At 32.7% G+C, this 13,379-nt stretch overlaps 1 protein-coding gene and 1 pseudogene across 1 annotated transcript; one reads left to right on the forward strand and one right to left on the reverse strand.

Annotated features, from left to right (window-relative positions):
* Positions 1-3,104: 3,104 nt before the first annotated feature.
* LOC114272548 (uncharacterized) lies at positions 3,105-4,598 on the reverse strand (annotated as a pseudogene).
* A 1,986-nt stretch (positions 4,599-6,584) lies between these two features.
* On the forward strand, positions 6,585-12,968 carry LOC114285107 (protein disulfide isomerase-like 1-4). The gene is made up of 12 exons (XM_082923172.1): positions 6,585-7,477; positions 8,189-8,318; positions 9,097-9,262; positions 9,350-9,468; positions 9,559-9,639; positions 10,939-11,025; positions 11,137-11,211; positions 11,347-11,415; positions 11,504-11,584; positions 11,677-11,811; positions 12,388-12,444; positions 12,564-12,968. Exons 1-12 carry the CDS (start codon positions 6,921-6,923, stop codon positions 12,732-12,734), a joined length of 1,728 nt encoding a protein of 575 aa, XP_082779298.1. The 5' UTR covers positions 6,585-6,920; the 3' UTR covers positions 12,735-12,968.
* Positions 12,969-13,379: the final 411 nt, after the last annotated feature.

Genomic DNA, 13,379 nt, shown 5'->3' on the forward strand with positions numbered 1-13,379 from the left:
TTCAGTACTTTAACCAGTCCAATTATTCGTCATAATCAGTTCAGTTTAACGGTAATCAATGTTTATCGGTAATCAATCGGTCATTAATCGGTAAACAGTATGAGGGTTGTTACAAGCGGTCTGTAAAATTTTGTAAAATTTTTGGGAGCATAAATTGTACGCTCGAGCTTAGACTTACTTGCTCGAGCGGAGGTACAAATGTAAGGGTGGTCACTTGAGCACAAGTTCTGCTGCTTGAGCCAACCCCCAAACTCTACAAAAGTACTGAGAGCTCGTATTCTCTGCTCGAGCGGAGTGTGTAAAGTTTAAAATTTTCAGATTGCTGATTCAAGTCCAAAACTCAGGTCAAAACTTCAAAACACAACCTTTTGGGCCAAAACTTGGTAAAACATTGAGAAACTCGTAGTATATGATGAATTACAAATCATTTTGCAAAATCAAGCCCAAAAGTTTTACTAATTGTACAAAATAAAACTTAAAACTTCTAGAACATAACATGCATGTAATGACTTGGATACAAGGCGTCAAAAACATGAATAGATGAAGTGTTTAAGTGCAAAACCACCATGAGCTCCCAGATAAGAACAAAAATAAGCTCTTGCATGTAAGAATTGTTGAAGTCAAAGCTCAAAAATTGATGAATTATGCATGCATATGTGTTATCATCTTGTTTCCTATCTCTTAGCTTGATTCTTGCATTTCCTAACTTAACACTCTCGAATTCATGCATTAGCCAACTCAATTGCAAACTTAAAGTCTTGAATTCTTACTTTAAGTGTTCAATTGTGTTCTAAGTTGTCAATTCTTTGAGTTTCCAAGTTGAATCCTCCAATTCTCTACAAATCCAAGCTTGAATACAAGTTTCTTCCTACTCCCCCCCTCTCTCTCTCACGATTTTGATGTCAAAAAATGATGAAGTGTGTGTGTGGTATGCAAGACTTATATAGGTGCCATTAGTGGCATTAATTAATTATTGTTTAGATTAAACAATTATATTCATTTTATTCCAAATATTTGGTTTCAAATTGAATTTCAATTAAACCTACCCTAAAATTTTAAAAATTTCAAATAACGTATAAACCAAGTTAATTTTGTGATCAGATTCCGATAACTCCTTCAATTCGCATAATGCCACAGAAACACAGACAGATCTGCCTACACCAAACATATATAAACACATATAACACAATAAACATGCAATTCATATAGAATTTCCTCTTAATTACTTATCAGACATGTTTAATCATGATTTAATAGTTAATCACAGATTGGGATTGTTACAAATTAGCTAGCTAATGGATATTTTTAATTGTTTAAAATTAAGATAATTAAAAAAAATAGTATGAGATATTAAAACTCTCACAGTTCTCATCACTAAAAACTTCATTTTCCTTATATAATATGTAGATAGATGTCATTCTAACAAAAAAAAATTGTATAAAAATTCTATAAGAATATATTTGGTTTGATTTTCAAAACATCTTTTAGTTTTTTTTCAACAATATTGGTGAAAAAAATAAAAAATATCAAAAACACTTATTATTTTTATGAGGCCATAAATCATTTTTAAAATTTTAATTTTTAATTTTTTAATTTTTTTATATTTAGTTTTAAGAAAAATTAGGCGTCAACCCCCACCTCTTAAGGACTATGAGAATAGAAGCTTAAGGACTATGAGAAGAGTTGTATTTGATAAGGCTCCTTAGTGTTTTGAAGGTAGTTCTTTAATTCCTTTTTGCTAGCCCTTTTTTTTTGGTTCCTTTTTTGGCCTCATTTAGAATTGCTCAAAGAAATTTTAGAATTACTCTGAGAAATTTTAAAATTATTTATTTTCACTCAGAGAAATTTTAGAATTATTTATTTACTCTCAGATAAATTTTAAAACTGCTTATTTTCTCTCAAATAAATTTTTGAATTGCTCGGAGAAATTTTTAAATTGTTTATTTTCTCTTAGAGAAATTTTAGAAATTTCACTGATTGAAGATAGCTAACTTAGTGAAATTTTGTCATTTTTTTTTTTTTCTTGAAATTTCATACACATCATCGATTTTTTTTGATAGATTTCGATGATAACATTCTAAAAATACAAATTTTATTCAAAATGGATATCTAAATAAAAAATTATTGAATTTTTAAGTTTTAAACACTTTAAAAAAGTCAAAGCCGTTGAATGAGTACTGTGAGTTGGAATCTGAAAATTGCTTCCGTATTTTCCAAGGACCTTAGCTACTACTACAATATTTGCTGTTATTTATTTTATAAAATTTTAATAGGGGTTTTTTTTTTAAGGTCCTTGATATTATGATTTTATAGCATAAAGGACATCAAATATTTTTATGATGTCTAAGGTCCATCAACAATATTTTCATAATGTCTAAGGTCCTTCAACCTTGATCCAGAGAAATTTCAGTCCAGAGAAAATTGGTCCAGAGAAATTTCAATCCAGAGAAAATTGGTGCAGAGAAATTTCAGTCCAAATTTCTCTGGAAAATTTAATTATTCTCAGAAAATTTTCAGATCTGCTGCTACTTTTAGCATGCAAAATGCCCATGATTTTGTTTGGTATTGATTAGTACTCTTTCTCTCTTGCAGTTTTTCCCCCTTGTCTTAAGTTTATGTCCAGAGAAAATTGGTTCAGAAAAAATTAGTCCATAAAAAATTCATATCACAGAGAAATTTGGTTCAGAGAAATTCTGAAATTTTAAAAAATTTTCTGATTTGAGAAAGGAAGGGAAAATTAGAATAGAATGGTTGAGAAGTTAGGTCAAAATTCACGAAGTCTTTGCATCTGAAATCTGAATAGATGAGGGTTTCTGTGCTGTGAGGAGTTTGTTTTCTGCATTTCAATCTTCAGAATTCCAGGCAAAACACAATGTGTAACAATTATCTCTGAATATGATCATGAAAGCCCAAGAAAGAGAGATTGCAGACGCTTCTAGTGAGAGGGAAATAGATTTTAAACTGTTTGCTGTAGAATGTGATCTGGTCTAGATACTACAAAAACACAATAATACAGATTATGCCCAGTAGTACCAATCCATTTTGTACATACACAAATCCTATACAAATTCAAGACCCAAACACAGCCTTAGTGCTTACATTTTCTAGCTTGGTGCTTTCCCAGTGACATGCTGCGCAATCCACCCCAAACCATCATACAGCCCATCTCCTGTGAGGGCACAGCAGGCTTGAATGTGCCAATCATGGTTCTTGATACTGTGAAGGGAAAGGGCATCGGTTATCTCGGCCGGAGTCATGGCATCCTTGAGGTCTTGTTTGTTTGCAAAGATGAGTACGACAGAATTTTGAAGATCGTCGTGTGGGAGTAGGCGGAAGAGTTCATCCTTCATAATACCAATCCTGGCTCTATCTGTGCTGTCTATCACTACAATCACCGCATGAGTTCCCCGGTAATATGTTGCCCACGATGTCCTAAGTCTGTCTTGTCCGCCAAGATCCCAAACCTGATAAAACAACAGTAACAAACAGATTAAATCAATTACAGAACATCAAGAAGATAGTAAAGAGGGGCAGGAATTCAGCAACCAAACCAAGATGCATAACTCCCAAGGTCTATTGGATTTGATGATAGCAAACAATAATTTTTGCAAAACCTTGTTATCCGGAAGCTTAATTCTATCACCTGTGTCTAATTTGTTGGGTATGGGGAGTGAGGGACCTTAGACTACAAAAGAATATATTGTGGACCTAATCCATTACTAAAAGGTGGATAGAGACCTTAGACCGATTTTCCCATTTTAATATGAGGGATCTTAAAATAAAACACTCATATTTTTATCAAATTAGTTTTATTATTTTTAAAAAAAAATTCTAAAATTTCTTTCTCAAAAAGAAACCAAACATTGGCCATAATGTTTTGTAAGAAGAGTATAACATAAAAATTATACATAAAATAGTATAAAATGATGTTGTAGATTTCGATTTTATTAATTTAAATCAAAAGAGTTATAAAAATGACTTAAAGAAAAACGGCCTTAATGTGAGTTAACTTTTAAATTTTTTGACTATTTTAGTTTGGGGTTAAAATGTTTTGTTTAGAATGGACCTTTTAGATTTTTTGACTTTTATAAGAGAAAAATAAAATAATTATGATTTGAAAGTGATATTTTGTCTTATTAACTTTTTAACTTATTTTATTTTTTTATAACTGTTTTAACCGAAACTATTTATGCCAAACGAAGCTTGAATAAAATTATGTAACTTAAATTAGGCCTCGTTTGGCAACCTTCTATTTTAGCCAAAAAGTCAAAAAGTTACTAAATTAGTCAAAAAGCCAACAACCTATACCAAAAAGTCAAAGACTCACTTTTCTCTCTACTTTTTGCACATCTTTTCGTAAAAAGTCAAAAAGTCATCCCAAACATACTATTTTTTTTAGCTCATATTTTAGCCAAATAATCGAAAAATTACTAAATTAGTCAGTTTCCAAACGAGGCCTTAGTCTAACGGTTCGAACAAGCAACTGGCCAATAATGCTAGTGACGTATCGTAAATTACACTTTTACCTTAAAAGAAAAAATGTTATGAATTGTAAGTAATCTATCAAATTTTTAGCATACCTCTTTAAATGCAGTCATTTAAAGATGCAACCAATTAATTTTTTCCACCAAAAGGAATCAAAATCAAAATCAAAATCAGAGGAATTGTCACTAATGTTTTTCTTTTTAACTATAACCCCATTGATTGAATTAAATTCAACATGTTTTTTTCTTCTTCTTTCTCAAACCCTGAAATATTATTGACCTTCTTGATGTTTGAATGAGATTATAAAATTTGTTAACTTTATGCGATATTTGAAAAAAATAAAAAATAATCACATAATTTACATTGATCTAAGCTTTGATTGGTAAAGGAGTCAAAACATTCAACAAAATTTTAAAAAATAAAATCAGATTTCAAAATTAAGAAATAATTGTCAGACTTGGAATTTCAAAAAATTTACCCAAATTTGGTAGTAAAAAAATAAAAAGCTTAAAAGGGTACAACCCTAAGATTTAAAGAAAATATAATTAATTTTATACTTTAATTTAATTGTACTAATTTCTTTTAAAGTTTTACGTTTTGCCTGACATATGCTAAAATAATACATGTTATTTTAGCACATTATCCTATTTGAGTCACAATCATCTTATTTGGATCATATTACCTCTCTGCCATATCACTTCAAACCTAACTCATAACACGTTTTTTCGTAAAAAATCAAAAACTGTACTAATCTAGGACTTTCTAAAAAATCCTTTAATATACATAACAAATAGGCTTTTTTTATATATTTTTTTTGTTAATAATTCGTTAGTTATATAAATGAAAAATAATATTTTTTTAATTTTTTTAATTTAAATGTATATTTATTTTTATTTATTTTAGTATCTATTTATTATCTACATTAGTTTTAGTCATTTTTTAGTCTTACTAAAAAACAATAACGTAATTATATTAAAAATATATGACTACTTGTATTTTGAGAAAATTAGTTAAACATCCCATACCAAACTTTGAATAGTAAGAGAGATCTAATATATTTTTTATTAGTTAAAGTCTCTCGATAAAATTTTTCTGTGATCATATTAATTTCTCTGTGATCATATTAGAAAATTTTCAAAATTTCTTTGTGAAATTAGAGAAATTTCTCTGTGAAAATTGAATTTTCTCTGTGTCGGGACAAAATTCTATGTCGGGACAAAATTCTACTACGAAAATATTGTATATATTTTATCTTATAAAATCTTAATATTAAGGACACTAAAAAAAATCCTTGTATTTTTCTCAAATAGTAGAGAGGTTAATATAGGCCTCTCTTATGATGTAAGTTAAAAGACATTTTTTAACTTTTAACTTATTTTGAATTATATTATCTTTGATATTTTTTACATATTTTTTCAAATTTTTTTTAATCATTTTCTTTCAAAATATCCTATAATCAGTCACATTACATCTATTGAATTTGATATAGCCTAAATTGTTCAAATTTGTTAATGCCAATCTTTTGACAAATTGATCGGCCAATCACCCGAATAACAAGATGACAACTACTATAAAGAAGGATACGATCAATCGTTCAATGGATCGTTTGAACAATCATCTCATAAATTGATTCAATGGATCGTTTGAACAATCATCTCATAAATTGATTGACTGATAGAAATTCGGACGATTCAAGCGACCATATGTTAAGCGGACAAATCATTTAACTAATGTAATTTATTTCAAATAAAAATAAAAATAATTTAGACCTCTAAAAAAAGAGCTCTAAATGAATATTAATTTTATTTTTCTTATTTTGTCTTTTACCTACTTTTTTTCTTAAAAAAAAAAAGTGCGGTGTCAACTCAATAGAGCTGTTTTTAGAGCAACTCGCTCTCTAACACTGCTGAAACAAAATATTTAGGATTCAACAATGATAGAGACTACTAATTTTGGAGCTCTAAAAATACCACTAATGACATGACACTCAATAAAAAAAGAAAAAAATACAACACCAAAGCCAAAACATCAAATCATTCATGGTAGAGCCCACTACCACATCATTAGTGATAGCACTAATTAGTACTCTCACTCATTTTATTCTGACAAGCTGGCCGTCTACGTCACACTCCGGAGGGAGTTAGATCAGATCAGATGAGATCCATTGACGCCGATGCGCCGTACGCTGAAAAAAGTCAACAACACAATGGTGACTCACTTCTCACATGTGTCATCCTCCCATTGGTTCCAGTTCTCGTAACAGAAAACCCTTGCGAATGCCAAATCACCACGTCACAACACTAGCATGAACTAAAATCACAGTCAAACGTGCTAAGTGTGACTCTCTCTCCCTCTCTCTCATCACTTCCAAATCGATTATCTGGTTTTCTACTTGTCTTTTCTCTCTCTACAGTGTCTGAAAACCGCCATTTACGATGGCGGCCAAAGCTCTACTCATTTTCTCTCTCTCAGTTCTCATTCTATTCAACGCTTTTTCCTCTGCATCTCTCTCCTCCTCCTCCAAGCCCGACGACGATGAGGATCTCAGTTTTCTGGAGGAAGACGACGCCGTATCGTCCCATCCTCCTCCAGATCCATACCAGTACGGCGGCGAAGAGTACAGAGACTTCGAGAACTACGACGACCTCGAGGAGGAAGAGGAGGCCTCCGATTCAGGCGATCACGAGGCTTATTCGATGCCTGTTGTTGATGAGAAGGACGTGGTGGTGTTGAAGGACTCGAATTTCAGCGATTTCATAGCGAAGAATCGGTACGTGATGGTGGAGTTCTATGCGCCGTGGTGCGGCCACTGTCAAGCCTTGGCGCCGGAGTATGCGGCGGCGGCGACGGAGTTGAAGAGCGAGGTGGTGCTTGCGAAGGTAGACGCGACGGAGGAGAGTGAGCTTGCACAGAAGTATGAGATTCAGGGTTTTCCGACTGTTTATTTCTTCATTGATGGTGTTCATAAGGATTACTCTGGCCAGAGGACCAAGTAAGTTTCTGATCTTCTTTTGGTTTTGGTTTTGGTTTTTGTTTTGCTGAGTTTGATTTTGAGTTGTTGGTTGATGAGAAATCAAAATTGAATCTTTTAGCTTATAGTAAACGATAATATGTATCATAAATCTAAGAATCTGAATGAAATAAGGCAAAATGAGGCTAATTATGAATTAATAATGTTAATGCGATAATCGCTGCTTATTTCATGTTGAAATGGAAGGTAGAAGTGCTGATCACTGGGAGCGGTTTTTGTATTCAGGGGTTTAGAATGATACAAAATTGAATTTGAAATTGTATTTCTCAAGAATCATGCAGTGCAGGGATTTTAGCTTTCAATGAAGTTGAAGATTTGATGCTTTCATTGTTGATTCATATGACTTTTCCTTGCAAATACGAAACGCATCTTTTTAAAATGAAATGCCATTGAAATTTAACAACTCTCTTGTTTCTGAGGGAGCATCCAAACATGCCACAATTCAAAATGACCAATTTACATTGCTCATTTATTTGATGTGAAAGTTTGGGGGGGCAATATTAAGCTTTACAGCACTTGCCACCATGGTATTCTTCTTTCCATAAAATTTCCTTAAATTTTTGTCGTAGCATATAAACTAATTAATTAATTAATTCATTGAATTTTATTGTTCATGCGTGGTTGAGTAGTCAAGTACTGTTGTCTTATTGTCTTATTACTCATCTTTTGTAGGGATGCTATTGTGAGTTGGGTGAAAAAGAAGACGGGACCTGGTATATACAACCTATCGACAGTAGAGCAAGCAGAACATATATTGACTGCTGAACCTAAAGTAGTTTTGGGCTTCCTTGACTCTCTAGTGGTATTTCTTGAATCTCAACTAGGACTTTATTTGTACCTATTGTTTGATTGATATCCAAAGTCTAGTATTATAAAATTCCCTACTAGTTACCTGTTTGAAATGCACACAAGTTATTTATCACTTTTTTGTTACTCCTACATGCTGTAAAACACCTTGACCATGTGCTGCCAGAGGTTGCTAAAAGATTTTTTTTTTTTTGAACAACCCAAAATTGATATTTTGCCTTGACTTTTACTAATGCATTTTCATATTTTTTGTCCTGATAATTTTTGTTTTTTAACTGGTTTATCGGACCTTCATTTGATCTTAAGATCACAAATGATAAGTTGATCAATTTACAAAACAAAGTGTGTGCATGGGTTGAATGCATATGCTGATTAATCCCAACTTCATGTGTGTATACAATGCTTCTTTGTTTGCTTAGAATCTGAATTTGACAGCTTACTCTCATAAGCTGCCCGACAGCTGCTCAGGTCTCATTTAAGTCAACTTTGACAATACAATGCCAATTTTAAGTTTCAGTTTGTTTAAGTTTCGTTGTTTGTTGGATGACACAAGTTTTTCACTTCCAAGTCAAAAATTCCACCAGTCAAGTTGTGGGAGGTTTGTGAAAAGTCATAAATGGCTAATTCCATAATGTATGGAATAAGAAATTTCTCTACATCTTTTGAATTTTAATTGTTTGAACTTTTTTTCTCTGTGGAGTGAAAGTATTTGCAGTGAAAACTCTGCGTTTTCGTTCTCTTGTTTTCAACCTTGTTTCCCACAACATATGCAGGGTCCACAAAGTGAGGAGCTGTCTGCTGCTTCAAGACTGGAAGAGGATGTCAGTTTTTATCAAACTTCTAGTCCCGAAGTGGCAAAACTTTTCCACATTGATCCCCAAGCCAAACGTCCAGCTCTGGTCTTGCTGAAGAAGGAGACTGAAAAGATTAGCCACTTCGGTTAGTTTCTTCATCATCTTAATTGTTAATACGCTTCTGATTTATGTTGCCCAAAGACTTTACTTACCCTTTCAGTTACGTCTACAGATGGTCAATTCATCAAATCAGCAATAACACAATTTGTATATGAGAACAAGCTTCCTTTGGTGACCACTTTAACCAGGGAAAGTGCTCCATTAATATTTGAGAATCCAATTAAAAATCAGGTATTACTTGTATTAATGTTGCTTTATTTTAAACGGGGTTTTCAACATTTCACTGTTTTCATATATTTTTTGTTTTTTTTCCTGTTTCAGTTGTTGCTTTTTGCTACTTCCAATGACTCAGAAACATTTCAACCTATGTTCCGAGAGGCAGCAAAAGCTTTCAAGGGAAAGGTGATTATAGAAACTAATTATTGCTTATTCTATTGCATTTTCGAAAGGAATATATTACTTACCTTTCTCCTATTTGTTTAATCTTTTTTGTTGTTTTTATTTTTTTAAGGACAATATTATGAACATCATTTGATAAAATGGAAAGTAGACAATACACAGAACTGGAAAAAGAAGATATAAGCAAATCTCACCGAAAAACCAAACTACAAGACTCGGCTAAAAAATAATATGTAGACATTTTTAATCACTAAGTTCATTTACTCTTCCATTTTTAATCACTTTCTGTTATCCAAATTGGCTAGATTATCAGTACTGTGTAGGTTAAAAATGATAAAGCAAAAGGATTGGCTATGTTATTGAGTCCACAGGTTGTTTAGCAATGTTCTTTCAGATCCAAGTGTAGGAACTTTCACATTGCAATTGCAATGCATTTTTTTTTTTCATTATTTACATTCATCTTGGTTAGTTCTTCTTGAGTATAACCCATGGTCTCATATGACATTATAAAATAGACAGTGTTCATTGTGGAATTACTGTTTGGGAGCCACTAGTGACAAAGTAGTTGCTTTTCTATCTTAGATGGTGGTGAAAGAATTTATATTTAAACATATAATTAAGAGGAATTGTTGCATTCCAATAAGTCTCATAGGTGTAAAGGGGCAATGTAGCCCTCGATCATTTTTCTTAATGTTGTGAGGCAGCTTGGCAACTTTGTCTTTGCTTGTTTTCTGTTTGATATTTGGTGTGGGTGTTGCTGGGGATGTAATGGTATGATGTTGGGTTAGGAGTTTGGTTTGTTGAGAAGTTGAAGAGGTTTGATGTTGTCCTCAATTATCTTTTTTTTGGGATTAAAGTTGTCCTCAGTTGTTAACAACACATTAACAAAGCATCTTACATGTACTTAAGTTTGTCTCCTCTTTTTAGGTTTCAAATGATATTTTCTTTTTATTTTTTTTCATAAAAAATTGTTAATATTTAAGTATGTTTAATTCTGTAAGAGTGAAGAGCAATAGGAAGTTTGTCTCCGCTGGTAGACTAGCCATGTGTAAGTTTGAAGTAAATGATGGTGGACTTTTTCATACGAGTCTCACATCAGCAGATGTCCCATTGTTCATTAATGAAGAAAAGTTTCATGTGTATTATACTTTTCCCCCCAAACGTTTCCCTGATGCTAAGTGCATAGGAACGTAAGATTTCCAGATGTTGGTTATATCCTGTTCTCACAGCAACTGATTTTCCATGTAACTTGGTGTTCATAGATTTTTTTTTTTTTTTTTTTTTTTCTATTTATTTTTGAAGCTTATCTTTGTTTACGTGGAAATGGACAATGAGGATTTTGGGAGACCAGTTTCAGAGTACTTTGGTGTTTCTGGAGATGCTCCAATAGTGAGTTTTTCCCACTATCTTTCCTTTTTCCATATATTGTACATCCCTGTTAATTGTACTTACCTAAAACTGAGTAAACAAAAATTTTGAATGCTGTCCATTTATATGCAGGTTATTGCATACACAGGAAACGATGATGCCAGGAAGTTTGTATTGGACAGTGACTTGACCTTAAGCAGCATTAAGGTTCACATATGATCTTCTTGTTTTTGTATGTTATTCTTCTGGCTTTGTGTTGGACAGAAAGGACTGACAAATACTGATAGTTGCTTCAATTTTCATTTAAGTCTGGAAATTTATATGATCTCTGTCATGTTGTAGTCATTTGGGGAGGACTTCCTGGAAGACAAACTAAAGCCTTTCTATAAGTCAGATCCAGTTCCAGAGACAGTAAGCCATCAACATAATTTCTGCTGGTTTTCGATATGCAATATGAAGCCTCTCTGATCAACTTCTTTCCCATGTATGGTTGATGCAGAATGATGGGGATGTAAAAATAGTGGTTGGCAATAACTTTGATGAAATAGTTTTGGATGAGTCAAAGGATGTCCTTCTCGAGGTAATAATCTTTTTCATCTATATTGAGATCAAATAGTCATCCTACATATATTGATGTTTATGGAATCATTGTGATGTCTGGTCCTTGAACAGTTATATGCTCCTTGGTGTGGGCATTGCCAAGCACTAGAGCCAATATACAACAAGCTTGCCAAGCATTTGAAGGGCATCAATTCACTTGTTATTGCCAAGATGGATGGGACCACAAATGAGCACCCGAGGGCGAAGGTGCGATATATTTTTTTCATATTAACATTATAAGTAGAAACACCTCCTTCCATTATAATTTTTTTGTTCTCCTCTTTCTAGTTCATTCTCTAGCTGCTCATTTTCTGTACCTTAAAAGAGGAAAAATAGGATAGCTTGATTCCATAACAGTTTTCCATAACGTTAGAAGATAAGATAGGCCAATAATAAACCTTGATTTGCAGGGCTTGAGAATATTTGATTTGAGATAGGGCTTTACGATTGGCTTTAATTATGGAATTAGTGATAGCAATGGAATTTCCTCTGCGATTTCTTAGTCTGTAAACTGGCCTTTAATTTTCACCTTAATTTTTGTTTTCTTTTCCCTTCCTTGTATCCCTTCTCAAGTGATGTCTCAAGCAAATGACACGTGCTAGCCATTGTCACTTTTAAATGCACCGTTGTTATGTTATGAGTAGCATTTTAAGGATATTGATGCACTGTAAGAGCAATTTATATCTGTAATAACATGGAAATCCTACATGGGTAGATCTTTTTATGTCAATTACGTTTTAGGGAGAGACAGGAAATGAGTCATGTTTGAATTTGCTTTTGCAGTCTGATGGATTCCCGACAATTCTTTTCTTCCCAGCTGGCAATAAGAGCTTTGACCCGGTTAGTGAAAATTTTCTTTCTTATTCTGATACTATTATTTTTCTTCCAGTTTTCATCAATTATTATTGCCTTCTAACAAATTTCCTGATATTGCCATGTGTGATGTCATTGTTTTGCAGATCACTTTTGATTCTGATCGAACCGTAGTCGAATTCTACAAATTCCTCAAGAAGCACGCATCCATTCCTTTCAAGCTCCAAAAACCAGCTTCAACACAGAAATCCAAGGATTCTGATGCCACAGATGAGAGCCAGAAGAGCGGTGATGCCAATTTGAAAGACGAATTGTGAGGTTTTAACATGATAAACAATTTTTGTTTTGTTTTAGATAAAATCCCGAAACATTCTCTTCTCTATAGTTGAAAGACTGACATTGGATGAGGGTGGGGGGACAAATTTCATATGATGCACCCCATCCTTGTTTTCATGTTAAAATTAAAAATTTTGAATGCTCATTTCCCCTTTTAAAAAAATTAAAAAAATAAATGGGATGATCCAATAAAAGTTCTTCACCATATACAAAAAGAACAAGGGGTTGGAACAAAAATGGCTAGTCAATTTGTCAAAATACAGAAGTCGTAGTTTAGAGTAAAAAAATGGCTAATAAATTTGTCGAAATACCGAAGGCCTAGTTTGGAGGAAATTATTGTATTGTGTTTAAAAGCATGTTATGGTTTGTATGAAATTCCCATTATTAACAAACCAGCACTAGAAAGAAAACTAGCTTATTTACGACTGTTTAGTGACATTTATAGCAGTGGATAGTGATGAATGGTAGTTGCAAGACGATCTGCATTTCAATTTCCCACTATATATTTTTTTGGGTGAAAAATTTCCGCCTATATGTTTAGTCGAACAACACCACCTCTGTAGAAATGTTCTTGAATATTCGATGCCTTTGTTTGGATAATATATATATATATATATATATATATA

This window comes from Camellia sinensis, chromosome 1 (assembly GCF_055761805.1).
Source record: "Camellia sinensis isolate YWXY chromosome 1, ASM5576180v1, whole genome shotgun sequence".
Classification (NCBI taxonomy): Eukaryota; Viridiplantae; Streptophyta; class Magnoliopsida; order Ericales; family Theaceae; genus Camellia; species Camellia sinensis.